Here is a 20,470-nt window from a genome sequence, read left to right as displayed (position 1 = left end):
CTCTCAAAAATTTAATTTATTTCCGTCATTGCTTCTTCGATGTACAGATTATAGAGCATGGGCGAAAGACTACATCCGTGCTTACACCGGAGTTCATTCTGACGGTGATGAGCCTTATAAAATAAGTATTGGTACCAGTGCCAATGTAGACGCCTGGAGTGCTAACAATCAGTGAGGTGCAAGCAATAGTATTGATGTGCAGCACGGCGAAGAGAGAGAGCGTGAGGTAACGAGGAGGGTGGGGCATCGTGGCCGTGACCCGTGGTTGCGCAACTCACCGCTGACGGACGCGAACGGGGAGCTCACCTGCGACGTCATGTTGGCAGAGCCGCCAAGCAGCTCAGCTCCGTATAAAGCCACCCCGCGCTGGTAACCGGCACCACATTCACCCAGTCCAGCAGACGCAACAGGTGCATCGAGCAGCCATGCAGGTGAGTCGTCTGTCTCGGCGATTATAATTTCCCTCCACTAGATTTGTATTGTTCGGGTCTATGCCTGTCTGTAATGGCCTCCTCGTCGACGGGATTACTCGTAATCTCTTCTTTGCTGTGAATGTCATTTGTCTTTGGGACCCTTTAGTCAGATGCGTGAACGGTGTGACAAGAAGAAGCCCTAGAACCTACAGAATGGATTTTGTCAGAACTTTCATAGCCAAAAGAAGAGTGGGAAACGGACAAATAAGATAGGTAAATGTCGCGACGAAAAGGTCAACTCTTCGATGCACAGTTATTTAGCACACAAAACTTTTATCGGATTCATATTTAACTTTCAAAAAGGCATCCTTCGGATTAAATACTAAATTCAGGACATTGTGCGTTGTACAAAACATGGTTCCTGAACAAAATCTGAAAGTAAAAAAAGTTAGAGTAACCTACCAATTCTTATCTGAAATATTTTTTCTGAAGGTACGTGATAAAATAGGCTAGTGAAACATTTGATGAGACTTTGAACTTAAAAGTATCAATCGCCATACTATTGGCTGTATGTGATTTCGAGCATCATCCAAGGGAGTGTCAAATGTTTCTCTAATTTCCTTAATTTATTATTTTTGGGTAAGTCACTGCACGAAACGTTTCATGGTTCTTAATTTTCAATTTTTAGTAATTAGTTCTGTACAAAAAGGTTTTGTGAGTTTTAAACTATATGTAAAGTACCATTTTAGCTGCTCTTCAAAATATGCTTAAATTTTTACACCTATCACGTTCATCGACATCTTAAGGCATATAAGAAATTCTGTGGCACATGTCAAAACCGTTTCAGTAGCTACATGTGACATCGAACTTTATCGGATAATAATTGTCTGCGACTATGTGATGTCACAAATGACGCATAAAAGCAGGATACGAAAAATAAACAGCTAAAAAGCAACTGAGATCGTTCTTAACACACACAAATTATAGTACCAGTGGTTACGATGTAACATGTGGAACGTTCATAATATTACTTTAGGAATTTGTCCCGAGAGGGTAAACGAAAATCGGTGTGACGTAGATGAATTTCATCTATGACTAGCTTACAGCTTTCATAGAGGGGTACAAGATAATTAAAGGTCTCATTGGCTGTTCAGGTGTCTTGATAGAAAACAGTGCTTCGTAGTGATCGCGTGTATATTTACCATACATCCCTCAATGAGGTGGGAGGAGTAGGTTATGCGAAGCTGTTTTCATCGTCGACTATTTTCGTAATTGCGTTAAAACAAACGGTTATATTGTAGGACCAGTCAGTTACTGTTTGCGAAAGCAACAACACTGAACGAAGCGAGATGACTTACGTAATTTAGAAGCTAAGGAGAAACTAGTTATCCAGACGTACCAAACTACATTTTTTGTGATTTTTTCGGAGTCACTTGAGACTATTCTCGGCAGATCCTTTCGGCATAGTGTCACGTCTTACACTCTTAAAAAAAGATAAAAATGAAATGACTCACCACGGAGTATTTGCCCGAATGAGAGGGAAAATACATAAACAAATACTTACAATTTACGAAAAAAATTTATGGATTTCTTGAAGAGAAAGAGCTTGACTCAATTTCAGCAAGTCAGCAACGCGTTGGTTCACTTCTGGTCCCTATGTAAGCAGTTTTTCGGCTTGGCATTCACTGAGTTGTTGGGTGTCGTCATGAGGAATATCGTGCCAGTTCTGACAAACTGGGGCTTTAGATCGTCAAAATCTCGTGGTAACTGGAAAACTTTGCCAATAATGCTTCACAAGTGGGGAGGAGGAGGCGGAGAAGGAGGAGATTAGTGTTTAACGTCCCGTCGACAACGAGGTCATTAGAGACGGAGCGCAAGATCGGGTGAGGGAAGGAAATTGGCCGTGCCCTTTCAAAGGAACCATCCCGGCATTTGCCTGAAGCGATTTAGGGAAATCACGGAAAACCTAAATCAGGATGGCCGGAGACGGGATTGAACCGTCGTCCTCCCGAATGCGAGTCCAGTGTGCTAACCACAGCGCCACCTCGCTCGGTTCAAGTGGGGAGATATCTGGCGACCATGATGGTCATGACAAAGTTTGGCAAGGACGAAGACAAGCAGTAGAAACCCTCGCTGTGTTCGGGTTTGCATTATCTTGCCGAAATGCAACCCCAGGATGGCTCGCAAAGAAGGCCAATAGGCCGGACGGAGTGGCCGAGCGGTTCTAGGCACTTCAGTCTGGAACTGCTCGACCGCGACGTTTGCAGGTTTGAATCCTGCTTCGGGCATGGATGTGTGTGATGTCCTTAGGTTAGTTAGGCTTAAGTAGTTCTAAGTTCTAGGGGACTGATGGCCTCAGATATTAAGTCCCATAGTGCTCAGAGCCATTTCTGAAGTCCAATAAATCGGGGTGCCGCGGATGTCAACCAAAGGAGTCCTCCTATGAAAAGAAATGACACGTCAAATCATCACCCATGGTTGTCGGGATGCTGGTATCCCACCGCAGTCTGGGAGGCCTCCAGACACGACTTCGTTCTGGAATGTCATTGACTGGGGCAGGACTGTCTACAGTGATGTGTCCCGATTCGAGTTTTGGGTCGATGTCCATCCGGTCTCTTGTCATTTAGCGTTCTTTCACCCTTATTCGAGAAAAGCTGTATTCACATACACACAGATTTGTTTCATCATTATATACAGATGCATCATTGCATACAAAGAAAATGGTTCAAATAGCTCTGAGCACTATGGGACTCAATATCAGTGGTCATCAGTCCCCTAGAACTAAGAACTACTTAAACCTAACTAACCTAAGGACATCACACACATCCACGCCCGAGGCAGAATTCGAACCTGCGACCGTAGCGGTCGCGCGGTTTTAGACTGTCGCGCCTAGAACAGCTCGGCCACTTAGGCCGGCCATTGCATACAGATGTAGTAACTTCCTTGTATGAGAACATTCGAAAACCGCTCTCAAGAATACGTAGAATTTGTGCAAAGGAATCAGTACGTCAGTTATATTTAAACAAGACTGATTAAATGTGTAATTAACATAAAACACCTTTTTACGAAAACTATGTTACGACTGAAGACGTTCAATCAACAATAATCACTAGGATTAACATAGTTTAATTGTGACCAACTACCTAATCTGTGCTAACCATTCTCTTATAGAGGGGTTATCTGTAATTGTTCCAAAACACTGAATGATATTTTCATACAGGTGTATCTGAATATTTTCAATTACTTTCAAAATGTCTGTCATTAGAAAAACATTAATAATATCAACAGAAATGAGTCATACATTCATTTTTGACCTGGATAATCGCTTGCAGAAATTGGTCTCTAAACACTAATCAAGATAACGTACTCTTTAGGAAAAGTAGTATGAGGCACTGTACGGTTTTAAACTAATCTGCATAATGGGCAGTCAAATGAAACTGAGACAGGAGCGATAAACAAAGAAAACTCTTTATTGTCTGAAAAGTAATCCCCGTAAATGTTAATAAACTTGTCCCTCTGTGAGACAGCAGAGGCAGTGCCTTCACGAATAAAAGTATACACTTGCATACGGAAACAGGACCGTTCCTTGGCATGCACCACTACGTCCGAAGCAAATCAGCAGCCACGCTTGTCTTTCTCCATGGCTCCAGAAGTATGTAAGTGACATGGGTGAAGGGGGGGGGGCATATGGAATCTACGGAGATTGTGATGGGGTTCCCGGCATAGTCGAAACAACCTTGGCAATATGGGGGTGGGCGCACAGAAGTTTTCATCTGACTGCCACTTATACAAAAGTCCTAGCTGGTCACTACCAGTTCACCATCTCCTTCTGCAGGTCCTACTGGTATTCGCCTTGGCGTCGCTGGCGGCGATGGCCGCGGGCGAAGCGCCCTCCACCAGCTACGGCGCGCCCTCCCGCCAGCTGCCGGGCCAGCCTCAGCGGCTCCAGGCGCAACAGAAGCAGCAGCAGCAACCACAGGCCTTCGCCCAGTCGCAGGCGCAGCCGTCATTCGCGGCCCCACAGCCAGTCACTGGATTTTCTGCAGCCAGCTTCCGCCCACAGTTCTTCATCCCTGCACAGGACTTCTCCCGCCTCACAGATTCCTACCAACTGCCTACGTTCACGACCTCCGCCCCCACCACCACTGAGGCTGCCACCACCACTACTGAGGCTCCTTACAACGTAAGTATATTAGGACAAGGACAATGCAACCGAACTGCATTAAATTTTCAGCAATCAACTTTGTGTTAAATTTACATCAGATCCACATTGGAGTATTATGAAAATGTTCCGTGTATTCAATTAGAGATCGCTAGAGGCAAGAGGACGTTCCATGCGTGAAACACGATTGAGAGCATTCAGAGAGTTGGCATTTGTGGTTGATTGTAGAACGATTCTGCTGCCTCCAGCGCACGTTTCGCACAAAGATCGCGAATAAAAGATAAAAGACAGTTTGACTGTAAACGTAAATGTAGGCATAGAACTCGGCAGCCTATATAACGTTCCATATGACTGGTTTCTGTCGAACAGGCACACCTTGAGATTTAAAACTAAAATATGTGGTTGTTGATATCACTGATTTCAGCTAGTGCACATCCTTGCAGTGGCCGACCACCTCATGATTTCCTGGTTTCCTATTCGGTCGAAACAGGTCATAACAAATCAATAAAACAAGGTGTAGACTTTTTTTTTCATGCAACAATGAAATAGTCCATTCCAGTTAGTGACCTCTTTGTAACCGCTGACCAGAAATGAAATGCTCAACAAATTTGAAATTCACTACATAATCGTCAAACAGCTATGGACAACAACGTTCTGAATGTAGTGTACATTTGGTTCTTAATCCTGTCACCTTACAATAACGTTGTTTCTTTTGCTGACAGTACGGCAAGGAGGAGCTGCGTGAGGCGGAGGAGAGCGGCGTGTACTACGTGCTGCAGCCAGACGGCCGCCTGCAGCGCATCGCCTACGCCCACGGTCCCGCCCCCGCCTCCCCCGCCCCCCAGCAGCAGCGCGCCGCCTCCAGTGAACTGTCTGCCCTGCAGCAGCCAGCGCTCACCCCCGGCTACCTGGCACGCTTCCAGTACCAGGACCTGCATCCTGCCGGCGCTCCCATCTACTCTTACAAACAACCAGAGCTTGTGCGCATCAACTAGGCTTCTCTCATGTATCGTAATTTTACAACATGACATCGTTTTCAAGTGATAACCATGTCAGGCAAATCACTTGATACCAATACTTGTTTTAATATATTCGTTTGTTGTTGATTACTGTTCTAAGATCTGCAATTTATATTAAATGTTTTTTTACCAGCTGCAAAGTTTTTAATTAATAAGCCATGTTATCTGTGCTTTGCCTTCCAAAGAATATGGTCCTGCAATGGTAATTGCAGTTGTTACATGCTGCAAATGTAACATACCACCTGTCAAAAAGGGAGTGTGCAGTGTCTCCAACTGTGTAGGCCACCCACTAGTTACCTGACTATGTAGAACAACTGAAACATCCATTTGATGGAAACATGTAAAAATATTATTTTGTAAGTATGAACAATTTTTTTACGATAAAGCAATTTAAAAAATGAATAATAACATATAAGTAGTTATTCTGCTCTTGTAGAGGAAAACTGAAATTTTCATTCAGTACTGATATTATACAGTAACGAATAAAAAGGAGATGTAGAACAACATGGTCTGACAGTAAGAAATGAATTGGAAAGGCAACTGGTATAGCACTGTACAGCGCACAGTATAATAACTCCAAAATACTTTATTTAAAAATCTTGGAAGGCTCTACACATGGAGTAACGAGAAAATTTCGGGAAGTAACGAAATAAGTGTAGATGAAATCAAACTCTGAAGTGGAAAATAGCTTCAAAAGCAGACACTGAATCTGGCCATAACTTACTCATTATGAACTGTAAGGAAAAGTATATCATTAAGTAGGTGGGACTTGTAAACTGAAATAACAAATGGTTGTTGCTAATTTTCAAGGCAGCATTCGACAAGTATTGAATAAAAGATGGGATGGGATTACAGGAAATTGGTAGCTTTGATACATGCAGAGTGTCAAGCAGGTAAAGAGGCCAGGATTACTTGTAATGTGTGTGTAACATATGAGATACTCATTTTGGTTGACGATAGGTGAAAATATATAAAAGTAGGAAATGAAACAACCAAAACTGTCTAAAAAGTAAGAAAAGTACATAGGGGCAATGCAGGAATAATTAGAGGAGATGTAAACCTGTACATATGTGGATGTCTATAGAAACATATATATGAAAATATATATGAAAATTAAATATCGAAGAGAAGAGAAACAGTATTGTCAATATTAAGAACTCATATGGCAAACTAGCGCTGAGCAGTGCAAGGATAGTATAAATAGGACACCTGTATAAAAGATAAAAACACGAAGGTAATATTGTGGAAATGAAAGAGGAAGTAGATTACAAGATGGAAATACAATACTGAGAGAAAAGAGGTTGACAAAGTAATGGGAGACCTTAGTCGAAGCGAATAAAGCTGAGCTGCAAGTGATGCTGCGGAATGGATTACGAAATTAGATGCTAAAGGTGTAGATGAACTTTACTATTCAGTTAGCAAAATAATGTGGTAGCAGATTAGATAGGATACAGACTCCATACAAAGGCAAGTAATGAGATTCTGGCGAACGATCTCTTCAAGAAGAAATATAAAATTTAATAGCAGGGATAGTCATCTCTGAAAGTGTTTGGAATGTAGGCTTGTACAGAAATGAAATGTGGACAGTAAACAGTACAGACAAGTTACACTGAAGAACTGCATTGTACCAGTCCTAGGGCTTCAACTGCATATTATTGATGATATCAACCTCTTGAATCCTTACATTTGTTCGTAAACGAGCTTAAATTGATAATTGGCACTTGCAGCTACTGAACACCTTCACTTACGGAACTGATTCAGTTTGGAATATAAGTTTTCAATCGCAAGACGTGCTCCGTAGCTACACACACGTTAATTCCAACGAGTATTATAGTTAATAAGGTAATAAAAAGAAATTTAGGTTAACTTGTATGATGGTGTTGTTTAAATAACGATATTTTGATAAATTGTTGAAACACATGATTGCAACGCTAAATCCCCAATATGATTCAGCGGAATACCGCACTTGATCAGTCGTACAGAAAACCACTGGCCGAGAAGGTAAGTGGGGATTTAATATGGCGTCTTGAATGTGAATCTAAGGTTAGGAAGGATGAAGATGCACAACAGTACTCACTGAAAAAGATAATATATTTACATACGTCGGTTAGGAACCAGTTGAACCTAATGTCCAACCAATCAAGAGAATTGGCGTTCTGAGAATTAAACCATATACAGTAATAGAAACAAGTGAAGATGATTTTAAATCTCTTATTACGCTATTGAAGAGTATACATATCCATGATTTTGACGAAATATTAAACAGGATTGGAAGGATCTGTGTACTATATATCAATTCCGTACTCAGTCGCCTACGCATGTGTCGTTTAAGTGTAATAAATTTCCCGACAGATAGAAACACAATGCTGGATACCCTCTGCCTTGAAGTTCACAGCGGAATGCAGAGTACGGCTGTGGGTGGGTAACTGCTATTCAGTACATTCCCTTCGGTTTATGCTGGAAAGAACCTAGTCGAGAATGGTACTGTGGGTGACGTGGTCAGTCGATTATTGTCAGGAGAGAACACCGTTGAGCGTTTAGATGCTGCATTTGGAGGTGTAGAGGCCAACTAATTCATTACACAACGTGGCGCGCTATGCAGGCGGTGGCTCGTATGAAAAGCTACAACTTGGCAGTCAAGACGAAGCTGTTTGCTCAGGCCAGTGTGCATACTAAAGAAGTCGTTTGATGTTTTAGAGTGCATATGATGTGAGAGTTGCAAGTATGGAAGAGCAACGCTGGGCTGTAATAAACTTCTTGAAAAACTCCCATTGGTTTTGCCTCCAAAACCATCAGCGAATTCCTTAATTTATCGTATGTCAGTAAATACAGTACAAAGACAGCATAAGTATGCAGAATAGGTAATCTGAAAGGATTCTCAATAGCAGTATGTCACAGGTAGCGGGGGTATGGCAGACTAATCGGATACTCTAGAATTCGTAGTACAGTTTCTACAGGAACTGGATGAGGACTTCAGCAACGTGGAGTGTAGCCGGTTAGCTTCGGTGAACTTAGAGGTAGAGCTGTACTATTACCTCTGTCCAGTTCTTTTTATGCTCTTCTCGGTGGTTCTCACATCTGTCAAAAGAGAACAATAAGTGTTGGGAAACATAGTACCCATCAGAATCAGACAATGTACGCATAAATGTCTTATTGGAGGAAGCTACTTTCAGTCATCCGATTTATTATAGTGAATTGACGGACTGCAATTTACTAAAGTGATCGCAAATTCAGTACTTAAAAGCATAATGCAGTCCGCGCTGAACTACCTTCTCGCTTTAGTGCATAGATGAAATACATGTATCTTCACAGAGATTATCTTTGCCACATTATCACTCGATATGTGGAAAGTAGGGCGGAAAGTGCACTTAGAAATGTTGCAACAAATCTAACTTCCTTATCTTGAACTGTGGTGGCACTACATTATTCCTCTCTTTGGAGAGACCCGATCCAGGGTCGACCATTAACTAGCTCTTAAATTGTTTGGGTCGGCACCCAAGAAATATTTCCTTACTATTGTAAAACTTAAATGTAGTCCAGCGCCCCTTAAAACCATGACCTGAAACTAAGCATAAAAATTCCTTACTCGACGACCACTGCACGATCAACCACTTAACTACTCGACTCACGCCCTCGGTATCAAATCCACTGGGACTTGGACTACCCTTGGTTCCCTCTTGGAATTAGATCTCCGCCTGATCAGAAAGAAAACAACACATAGCCGGTCGGTGTGGCCGTGCGGTTAAAGGCGCTTCAGTCTGGAACCGCGTGACCGCTACGGTCGCAGGTTCGAATCCTGCCTCGGGCATGGATGTGTGTGATGTCCTTAGGTTAGTTAGGTTTAATTAGTTCTGAGTTATAGGCGACTGATGACCTCAGAAGTTAAGTCGCATAGTGCTCAGAACCATTTGAACCATTTGAAAACAACACATAACAAAGTTAAGGCTGCGATGACAAATGTTTCAAATGGCTCTGAGCACTATGGGACTTAACTTCCGAGGTCATCAGTCCCCTAGAACATAGAACAACTTAAACCTAACTAACCTAAGGACATCACACACATCAATGACCGAGGCAGGATTCAAACCTGCGACGGTAGCGGTTGCACGTTTCCAGACTGTAGCGCCTAGAACTGCTCGGCCTCTCCGGCCTGCGCTCCGATGACACTTGGCACAGAGGTGCTTCAAGTGATCGATGTTTGCCATTGTCTTTCCCTATACTGAGTGACATGTTGCACAAGCTATTGGGCTGATATGCACCCCTCTTGCTCTAAAATGAATTAGTTTACGGATCTCAACCGACCTGGCTCTACAGTTTGATTTAACGAGGTCATATTCTGACTTGGCAAAAACTCTAGAGTGGGTTTTGATCAGTACAGCAGTGATGCGCAACATTCGAATGCGTGACTCCTGAAATGGACGCTGGCACGTGGAAGGTTGTTCCTTTTCTGTAAAACTTAGCTCCATTGATTAAAATTCCGTTCCCCTCGAGCTCTATAGGTTTCGCTTCTGTAAACACTCCCCGCTCAAAACAACTTGCAACTATCACCAAATTCTCGTAGGTGGAGAAGATCCAATGCTTCCCGACCCGCTGCAAGCTCACTTTGGATTCACATTGTCCCTTGGGGAGTCTATTCCTTTTCCCCTGGCTAAAAATAACTGCACCGTGAATGTGTCCCATATTTGTAGTTTCTCAGGTTTTCCTCCGTCATTCACTATTTTTGTTCCAAACCCAACACTGATTGTGTAACTACTTTTATCCTTAAATTTACATTGTACGCACTGGTACAATAAACACGACATTCCTGAACCAACACTGTCGATAACTAAAAATTTAAACAAGAAATCGTACGAATCTGACATCTTTCAGCACAAAATTTACTCTGACGCATTTATTTCTCCAGAACTGATTTTGATTTCTCCTCCATCAACAGTCCACATACGTCAGACGCTACACTTCCCTTTTCAGTGATATGAGGACAGGGATAATCATCACCCTCTATCGCTCTTCAAAAAGACTGCTACCCCTAGCAGTCTCACAATACTCGAAAACACATATAAAATACAATGCCTAGTTAATCTATGCAAACCGAGTTATACATGACGAGAAAACAACAAAAACTACCAATAATCTACTACTTTCTGTATCGCAAAGCATACGGTAGTTCATGCTGTACTCTATCTTCCTGGTTTTCTCTGTGCTTAACACCTCGCTTCACTCTCTCTTTCTTCCTCTTTCCTACCTGTGACACGCCTAGATTCACATCCGGCAACCCTCAAATGGCCGTAAGTGCCCAATGTGTACTAAAGTTGTTCTAGTTGGCAGCTGACGACTAACATTAATGGGAGATGTGGTTTCAACAATTTGGTATGGCCCTCAATACCTTCTTTTTCTCTTTTTGTGTATATGGGCTGGACATTATAACCCATTGTCCCACTCTACACTGCGGTATACTTCCTTTCCGCTTTAATGCGTCTTCCTGACTTTCCAAAGCCTTTAAATTCACCTTTTGCACCTGTTTTCAAACATCCCGAATTGTCCTTGCATACTGACGTACACATTCACCGGTCCTTCCTTTCCAAAGTCTCACTAAATCAAACGATGACGGAATTTTTCGGATGTACACTACCTCATATGGAGACAAACCTGTATTTGTATGGACTTTTGCATTGTATGCGCATACAATATGCTTAAAATACTCATCCTAATGATGGTGATGAGAATCCACATACAAACTCAACATCTTCCCAATTGTTCTGTGTACTCGTTCTGTCCTTCCGTTGCCCTGTGGATGCAATGCGCTCGACCTCAACTTCTTTATGTCAAACAATTTACACAGTTCCTATATTAAATCCGACATAAAGTTGGTCCCTGGGCAGGTATACCAAACTTCTAAATCCAGTTGTTTACTAACGCTTGCGCGACCTTTGCTGCCTGTTGATTTGACATAGCTACCATCTGCACGTACCTCGAAAGGTGTTCTATTATTGTGAGAACGAATCTGCTCCATTATGCTGTCCACCTAAAAGGTCCTGAGACAACGTTCCCCAGCACAGGGAATGGGCATGTTGCTTTCGGTAATCGTTTTAGCTGTATGTGTTTCCGACTCAAGCCTGCTCTCTGGGCACATGGTATACAATTCTTGACATATTGATCCACGTCTACTTTCCTACCTCTCCACCAATACCTCCCCGCCACTCTCCTATTGGTTCAAACGGCTCTCAGCACTATGGGACTTAACATCTGAGGTCATCAGTCCGATAGAACTTAGAACTACTTAAACCTAACTAACCTAAGAAGATCATACACATCCATGCCCGACACAGGATTCGAACCTGTGACCGTAGCTGTCTCGCGGTTCCAGACTGAAGTGCCTAGAACCGCTCGGCCACATCGGCCTGTCACTCTCCTATTCGTCGCTCTACACCCTCCATGACCAGATAACACGTGATCATGTGCTTCCTTTAAGACCTCATCCCTCAACTTCGTTGTGCTGCTACCCTTGGCCCTAACTTAATTTCCCTGCGCAGAAGACTGTCGTACATAAGAAATTGTGGCAGTGTCCGATACAATTTACAACCGTTGTTCGCGATCTCTAACTCTTGCCATACTGCTAGGTCATAACCTATGACTGCTACTTTTGCGACCTTCCTACTTATTGCATCCGCATTGCCGTGCTGCTTCCCAGGCTTGTGCACCACCTCGTAGTCGAATTCAATAAGCCTCACAGCCCATCTAGCGAATCTAGTGGACGGATCCTTTACCCTCAACAACCCCTTCAATGCAGCATGATCTGTCACTACCAGAAATATTCTCCCACATAAATATTATTTAAAATATGTGATTCCATAGATTACGCTATCTCCCTCTCAGTTGTTGAGTAATTCGTCTCTGCTGCATTCAACTGCCTAGACGCATGGACTGCAGGATGTTCTTTCCCATCAGTTTCCTGACTAAGAGCAAACCCCAATCCTCGATTCGATGCATCCCATGGCTAGTATAAACTCTTTTTCAAAACCTGGAAACATATGAACCTGACTTGATGTTAACAGTTCTTTCAGTTTGTCAAACGCCTTCTGACACTCTTCTGACCACTCACATTTCACACCCTTCCGTAACAATCGCAACGGCTGTGCTAAATCTGTAAAACCCTTCACGAACTTCGATAGAAATTGCAAATTTCAAAGAGTGACTGCACTTCTTTAACTGTTTTCGGTTCCCGAAAATCCCTTACAGCCTGTACCAACCTCGGATCTGTTTGCATTCCGTCCTTAGTGATATTATGACCCAATATTTCACTTTTTCTAATGAAAAATGACACTTATTCAGACTCAACGTCAAATTACCGGCTCTTATCTTCATAAATACTTCCCTTAACCGCTGTCTATGTTGATCCATACTCCTTGAAGACACTATAAAGTCATCTAAATAGATCAGACACTGACGTGGTTTCAAACCCCTCAAGACACGGTCTAGCCACCTCAGAAATGTGGAAAGAGAACTTTTAAACCGAATGGCATTCCAATATACTGGTAATGGTCTCCTGGTGTAGAGAAAGCTGTATTTGGAAGATTTTTGGAGCCACCTCCAACGGATGATAACCTCTTGTCAAATCCATCATAGAAAGGTACTGTCGCTGTCCTAAGTGATCCAGTGTCTCCGATATGTTTGGAATGGGGTATGCGTCCGGTACTGTCTTATTGTTGAGGTATCGGTAGTCACAACAGAACCTGTATTTCTTAGTTCCATCCATAGATTATTTAGGCACAACGACAATGCCCGCTCCCTAGCAACTATTACTATGCTTTATAATACCGTCCGAAGCTGCTTATCAATGAAATCCTCCAAAGTCGGCTGCGATTACCTCGGTATTCTGTATGGTTTACGGTAAGCAGTTGCTACATTTCCTATTGGTATCCTATGTTGAACTAATGGAGTTCGGGTAATGGCCCTTGTGGATGAAACAAGTCCTTTAATTCCCACAATAAATCTTCCATACGCTATCCTTCTCCTCCTTTCAAATGCTAAATTTCGTCACGCAATGCAGTTCTATTGGCAGTTAGTGGTTGATCACTTCGCCTACCTCTCGACCATCAGTCTCCGTCATCTGGCACATTCAAATTTGCTACTAAGACTTCTTTCCTCAAATTCGCGTCTACATCTCTAAAATTATCAAAGTTCACGGTAACTACTCCCATGTCGATCCCTTCTGTTTCACGAAACAACCGAATGGACCCAAAACTTCATTATCCTGCAATGGTTCAATGACACATACTTTACCCACGGGTAGATTCGACTTCACATTTACCCAAAGCGACTTCCCGGTGCCACTAGACACCCACTCATGCGAATTAAGCCTCAATGCTAATGAACGCGTTTCAGCTGGTTTGTCCACTACGTTGAACGGACCTAGGGACAGCTCTGCATTGACAACAGTTTCCCCTAGCTGAAATAACATTCCACCAAGTTCCACAGTTCGTCGTCCAAGGTCAATTTTGGCGTGATGTTGATGCAAGAAATCCACTCCTAGGATAATGTCGTAGCCTTCGCTTACCCATGGTACTACCTTCATGCATGCATTAAATCAGACTTAATCTATTAGACCCCAAAGGCATGACCACCGTATCCCCCACTCCACGCAACCTATAACGTGCTAGGTCTAGCTTCCTACGTCCCATTATATTCCTAGTAGCCACTGACACTTGCACTCCTGTGTCCAACAAAATCTTAAACTTTTTAGTTCCTGTGGATCCTACCACTTAACATTCCACCTGTGCATACGTATTCGTAGCACTGAAATTAAATGGCAGCTCCCTTAGGTGGGTCTTGGACCGCCTCGGCTGTTTAACGCTTGTCCACCTCTCCTGGCTCTAATTCTCCATCCACCACGCTGCTGATTCCCCCCCCCCCCCCACCTTCCTCTATTCCTTGGTGGCTGTGTATAGTGCCTCTCCACATTTTCCGTATGACCACACTTAAAAACATTTCACACCTGCTGTAAACGCTCTTTGTCTCTTGCATACCCCTGTTGCAACGTCTGTTTCCTCTCACTGAATTGCCTGCTGAATGGGCGAATACAAATCTTTCAGATTCCCTTCAGGCACTTTTCGCCATATATGCTCAACCTCTCGCTAAAGTACTGAGTGCTATTCTGTTTCTTGTACTGTTGTAAAAACCCCTCCTTCAATTGCTTGCTGCCGCGGCGGTCTAGCGGTTCTAGGCACGCATTCCGGAACCGTGCGACTGCTACGGTCGCAGGTTCGAATCCTGCCTTGGGCATGGATGTGTGTGATGTCCTTAGGTTCGTTAGGTTTAAGTAGTTCTAAGTTCTAGGGGACTGATGACCACAGATGTTGAGTCCCAAAGTGCTCAGAGCCATTTCAATTGCTTAATCTGTCCTACCTTCCTTAAGGCCTCAGAACACCTTACATGTGTCTTCGCTTGAGCCATTAATCAAACCTTGGCTACTTGTAACAACTGTTCATAAGACGAACGTTCGCGGCTCGTGGTCTTGCGGTAGCGTTCTCGCTTCCCGCGCACGGGGGCCTGGGTTCGATTCCCGGCGGGCTCAGCGATTTTCTCTGCTTCGAGAAGACTGGGTGATGTGTGTCTTTCATCATCAATTCAATGTCATTCCCTCGCGTTGAAGAACTTTTGGCGGGCCAGGCGAACCGCCACACGAGGAGTCTCCCGGCCACCAGTGCCATACGCTCTTTTATATCTTTTATCAGACCAACCATTAAACAAAGCTGAAATGTCCAAGTCCTCCACAAACGAACACACATCCTCAAACGCCTTGCCAGAAAACAGAATAATCAAACTCGTGGCACCTGTATCAATCTCCTGCACCCTAGGCAACAACGACATATCAGATGCGGTTTCCCTCTCCCTTCTAGATGTTAATTCACTTCTCAACTGCATACTGTCCGCTGTCAAATTTGCTAACATTTCCATCAAAATCCGCACCACTTCTGGTTCCGACACAGCTTGCGACCTTGCCTCTGCCATTGTGTTGCTTTCACTCCTAGTTAGCTTGGAAACGAAACATTTAAGTACAATGATAACCCAACTCCACACACCTCAGTATCATCATACCCAGATGAATACAATAATACACCTGACTGTCCCAAATTCCCTGACACTTATTCTGACAAAAAAATTAAATATAGGCCTATGCAAAACATCTACAATGTGGTTCCTGAAGGACATACTCAAAACACAAAAAGGAAAAAAAACGTCCAATACTCAAAAGAAAACTGTTCAAAACTCACCACATCTTGTGACTGTAATTTAGGTGGTGGGCTCAAACGTTGTACTGCACAGACGATGTCCGCTATTCTGACACCAAATGTAGTGGTGACTTCTGCCACCGAATGTATCAGGATTACCAAATGTAGTGGGAAGAGGTTGAAGCCACTGTATTAAGACTCATTCAAGATTTCCAAATGATTTATTTGTTTCCACTACAGTGCCCCATTCACCTCGGTCCACGTTTCAGGGTCCTACAATGCTGAGCCCCCAGCGACCCAGTGCAACGTGGTGCTATGTGTTGGCCTTGTAGGGCCGCATCGTCAGGCCTGCACCGGAAGCTAACTCTGCCGTCTTCTTCCCTGTTTACTCAGCGCTGTTTCGCTGGGAGCCACCAAGCGGCCTGCTGTGGTCTTCCTCGCTGGCGAAGCTGGGATCTTAGCGACCACAAACGCCTGGGATCCGGCGAACGAATCTGTGGCACTCGCCTCGGGGCGTCTCCAGTGTGCATTGGGAGCCAAGACGACTGCCCATTGTAATGAGAAAAAGAGTTGTCCGCCGCTGGCTGGCTGTCTATGGACAGACACCGTGTCGATCTCAGAGGATTGAACCAGCGATCCAATGTGGACTGGAACTCTTTCGCCCTATCTGCTGCTGCGTGTAGCTGGTGGTGTGACACGCCCCGTCGTCCAGGAGAGCTGCCACACTTGAATCACTCTCGTTATCACCTATTTATACTTGGCTGTGCGCCCTTTTTTGCTAACATGGTGCTCCAAGTCATGTACTCACCACACCTAAGTTGCTCCAGTGGGCCGTTCTGCCTGTAACTTGTGCCATGCAAACCGCTGCGTTTATGCTTTTTAGTGGGTCGACGGCCCTGTGACCTCCATTCTACTTTGCAGCCGATGGTCAGCATAATTTACTGTCAACAGACTCGCGCATGGATGCAACTTGGGCGTTCAGAAATGTTGCACCATATCTAACTTTCCTATCTTTAACTGTGGTGCAGCTACAGCATGTTAAATTCGTACCGATGATTTGTATATAGTGCTATTTGTATTGGGAGTGCACAAACGAATAGCTTGTTAGCTTGACTTGTCCTGCTGATGTGCAACATCGTTGTAATCCACGTATATTAAATTTAGAAATATAGCTCAGTACACAGACCCATCACCTAAAAATAAAGGATTATAACAAGTAAAAATTATTGGAAATTAGTATACAACATTCTTTGGGATTGCTGCTGTAGAGTTGGTATCAGATGTACTGATTAAAACGAAAACAGTTAAATTGTGATTAAATAATATAGTGTCAGCAGAACAGCATCAGCGAAAACAAATTGGATGTTGAAGTTCCAAGATTTGGCACATTACTGGAAGTAGTTTTCCTGATACATTGCTGTTCCCATAGGCAATTAGTAGCTCACTCTCTCCCCCAACAATAAATTTTTAAGTATATCCATAACCGACTAGCAAAAAACAAATTTTTGGACTACAAGATGCAGTTCTGCCAAGTCAACAATTATTTATTTCTCTATGATACTTTCTGGTGGCAGTTCTTTCAAAGACATTTCAATTACAAGTGCACTCTCACCTTACAGTGTATGAGGCATTGTTATGGAAATGTTTCACACAAGAGTACATGCATTATATTTGGGTAATAAATGTATGCACAGAGATAGATATCCATGAATTCCCTTAATTAATAACTTTGGCGTAAATAATTTTTTAAAAACATTTGCATTCGTAGCCTTTCTTTCACTTTCTGAGGAACAAAACATACGATTCATTCTACTTCACACTTGTGTTCTTGTACTCACACGGTGTAACATTACACAGTACTACACTGCGATGCACGCTAATAGTAATAGTCTTTCGCCATGTTCTGAACCCATTTTTCACGTACAATCAACGAACCTAACCTCCTTGGTACGTGTAGCACGTGAGTCACTGTCAAGGATTTGTCAATTGCGCGGTATTACATTTGCTGCCGGCCTGATGTATTTCCAAACTGTTTTAGTTTCTCAGTATAACTGCACTAACTCTCCATCTGTCACCTAAACGTTCAGTACTGTTGCGGGTCAGGAAGTAGTGTGCAATATTATTGACCATCTAGGGGGTATTTAGGTCGAATATCAGGATAAGTCCTTGGAAAGTAACGAGTTTCAATTCCGTCTCTTGTGATCTCGTTGCCGTTAGGACGCTAAACTCTGCTATGCCTTCCTTCATTCCTTCCACACTTCGTGCTATGACTGATATTGCCCAGAATTCTCACATGATTTTCTGCATCATACACAACAACAAAGTTTTAGTATAACTTGTGTAATGAGTGTTACCTCCCCATCTTGATACGTCTTTGTCGGAGGAAATCGGTAATGACAGAAATCCTCATGAAGCAAGTTTTAGTAACACGCTTTACAAATGAGGTAAAGTCAACATTCGTAAAAGAAAATAGATCATTTTGCTATATGATGTACATTTTTCACTATATTCTTTTCCTTCCTATATTTCTCCTTTATCTAATTCCAACATAAATTGAGTTACACTTGCCTTGACATTCGTTAGGCCACTATCAACAAAGCCATATCCACAGTATCTGTAGCTAAGTACCAGAAGCGATTTGAAAATTTTCCTTCTGTATCCTTACTAAATCCTGGAGGAGTATCCTGACAATTTATTACATGGCCTTTTCCTAGAATCAGTTACAGCTCCGGTGATGTGATGCGACATCCCAGTCTTTGCAATGCCGCCAAGAAAGATCATCGTTAATTGCAGCAGTTCTCGCTAGTCATTTCGCGGTTACTTCTGTTCCTACATCTAGACATCTACATGGATACTCTGCAAATCACATTTAAGTGCCTGGCAGAGGGTTCATCGAACCACCTTCACAAATCTCTATTATTCCGATCTCGTACAGCGCGTGGGGAGCATGAACTCCTCTATCTTTCCGTACGAGCTCTAACTTCCCTTATTTTCTGTTGGTGATCGTTCCTCCCTATGTAAGTCGGTCTCAACAAAATATTTTCGCATTCGGAGGAGAAAGTTGGTGATTGGAATTTCGTGAGAAGATTCCGTCGCAACGAAAGACGCCTTTCTTTTAATTATGTACATCTCAAATCCTGCATCATTTCTCTACCATTCTCTCCCATATTTCGCGATAATACAAATCGTGCTGCCTTTCTTTGAACTTTTTCGGTGTACACAGTCAGCCCTGCCTTGTAAGGATCCCACACCGCGCAACATTGTTCTGAAAGAGGACGGTCAAGCGAAGTGGATTCAGTCTCCTTAGTAGGTAAGTTACATTTTGTAAGTGTCCTGCCAATAAAATGAAGCCTTTGGTTAGCCTTCCCCATAACATTTTCTATGTGTTCCTTCCAATTTAAATTATTCGTAATTGTAGTACCTAGGTATATTGTTGAATTTACGGCTTTTGGATTAGACTGATTTATAGTGTAACCGAAGTTTGGCAGGTTCAAATGGCTCTGAGCACTATGGGACTTAACATCTATGGTCATCAGTCCCCTAGAACTTAGAAGTACTTAAACCTAACTAACCTAAGGACATCACACAACACCCAGTCTTCACGAGGCTGGGAAAATCCCTGACCCCGCCGGGAATCGAACCCGGGAACCCGGGCGCGGGAAGCGGGACCGAAGTTTAACGCGTTCTTTTTAGCACTCATGTGGGTAATCTCACACTGTTTCTCCTCTCAGGGACTGGGTGTTGTGTTGTCCTAACCATCATCATCTCATCCCCATCGACGCACAAGTCGCCGAAGTGGCGCCAAATCGAAAGACTTGCACCAGGCGAGTGGTCTACCCGACGGGAGGCCCTCGTCACACGTATTGCATTGTTGTAAGCGAGGTTTAACGCGTTCCTTTTAGCACTCATGTGGATGACCTCACACTTTTCGTTATTTAAGGTCAACTGCCACTTTTAGCACTATTCCGATATTTCTTCTAAATCGTTTTGCAGTTTGTTTTGATCTTCTGATGACTTTACTAGTCGATAAATGACACTGTCATCTGCAAACAACCGAAGACGGCTGCTCAGTTTGTCTCCCAAATCGTTTATATATATAAGGAACAGCAAAGGCCTATAACACTACTTTGGGGAACGCCAGAAATCACATCTATTTTACACCATGACTTCCGGTCAATTACAACGAACTGTGACCTCTCTGACAGGAAATCACAGATCCAGTCACATAGCTGACACGGTACTCCATAAGCACGCAATTTCACTACGAGTCGCATGTGTGGCACAGTGTCAAAAGCCTTCCGCAAATCCAGAAATACGCAATCCATCTGAAATCCCTTGTCAATAGCACTCAGCACTTCATGTGATTCAAGAGCTATTTGTGTTTCACAAGAACGATGTTTTCTAAACACATGTTGACTGTGTGTCAGTAGACCGTTTTCTTCGAGGTAATTCATTATGTTCGAACACAATATATGTTCTAAAATCCTGCTGCATATCGACGTTAACCATATGGGCTGTAATTTAGTGTATTAATCCTACTACCTTTCTTGAATAGTGGTGTGACCTGTGGAACTTTCCAGTATTTGGGTACGGATCTTTCGTCGAACGAACGGTTGTATATTATTGTTAAGTATGGAGCTAATGCAT

The 20,470-nt window shown here is 43.1% G+C and overlaps 1 protein-coding gene across 1 annotated transcript; it reads left to right on the top strand.

Moving 5' to 3' along the window:
• The first annotated feature begins 394 nt into the window (after positions 1 to 394).
• On the top strand, positions 395 to 5,642 carry LOC124544614. Its single transcript, XM_047123216.1, has 3 exons — positions 395 to 431; positions 4,249 to 4,596; positions 5,298 to 5,642. The coding sequence occupies exons 1-3, from the start codon at positions 426 to 428 to the stop codon at positions 5,568 to 5,570; spliced, it is 627 nt and encodes a 208-aa protein (XP_046979172.1). The 5' UTR covers positions 395 to 425; the 3' UTR covers positions 5,571 to 5,642.
• Positions 5,643 to 20,470: the final 14,828 nt, after the last annotated feature.

Source organism: Schistocerca americana, chromosome 1 (genome assembly GCF_021461395.2).
Source record: "Schistocerca americana isolate TAMUIC-IGC-003095 chromosome 1, iqSchAmer2.1, whole genome shotgun sequence".
Classification (NCBI taxonomy): domain Eukaryota; kingdom Metazoa; phylum Arthropoda; class Insecta; order Orthoptera; family Acrididae; genus Schistocerca; species Schistocerca americana.
Note: the sequence above shows the minus strand (reverse complement) of the source record. Positions and strands in the feature narration are given on the sequence as shown.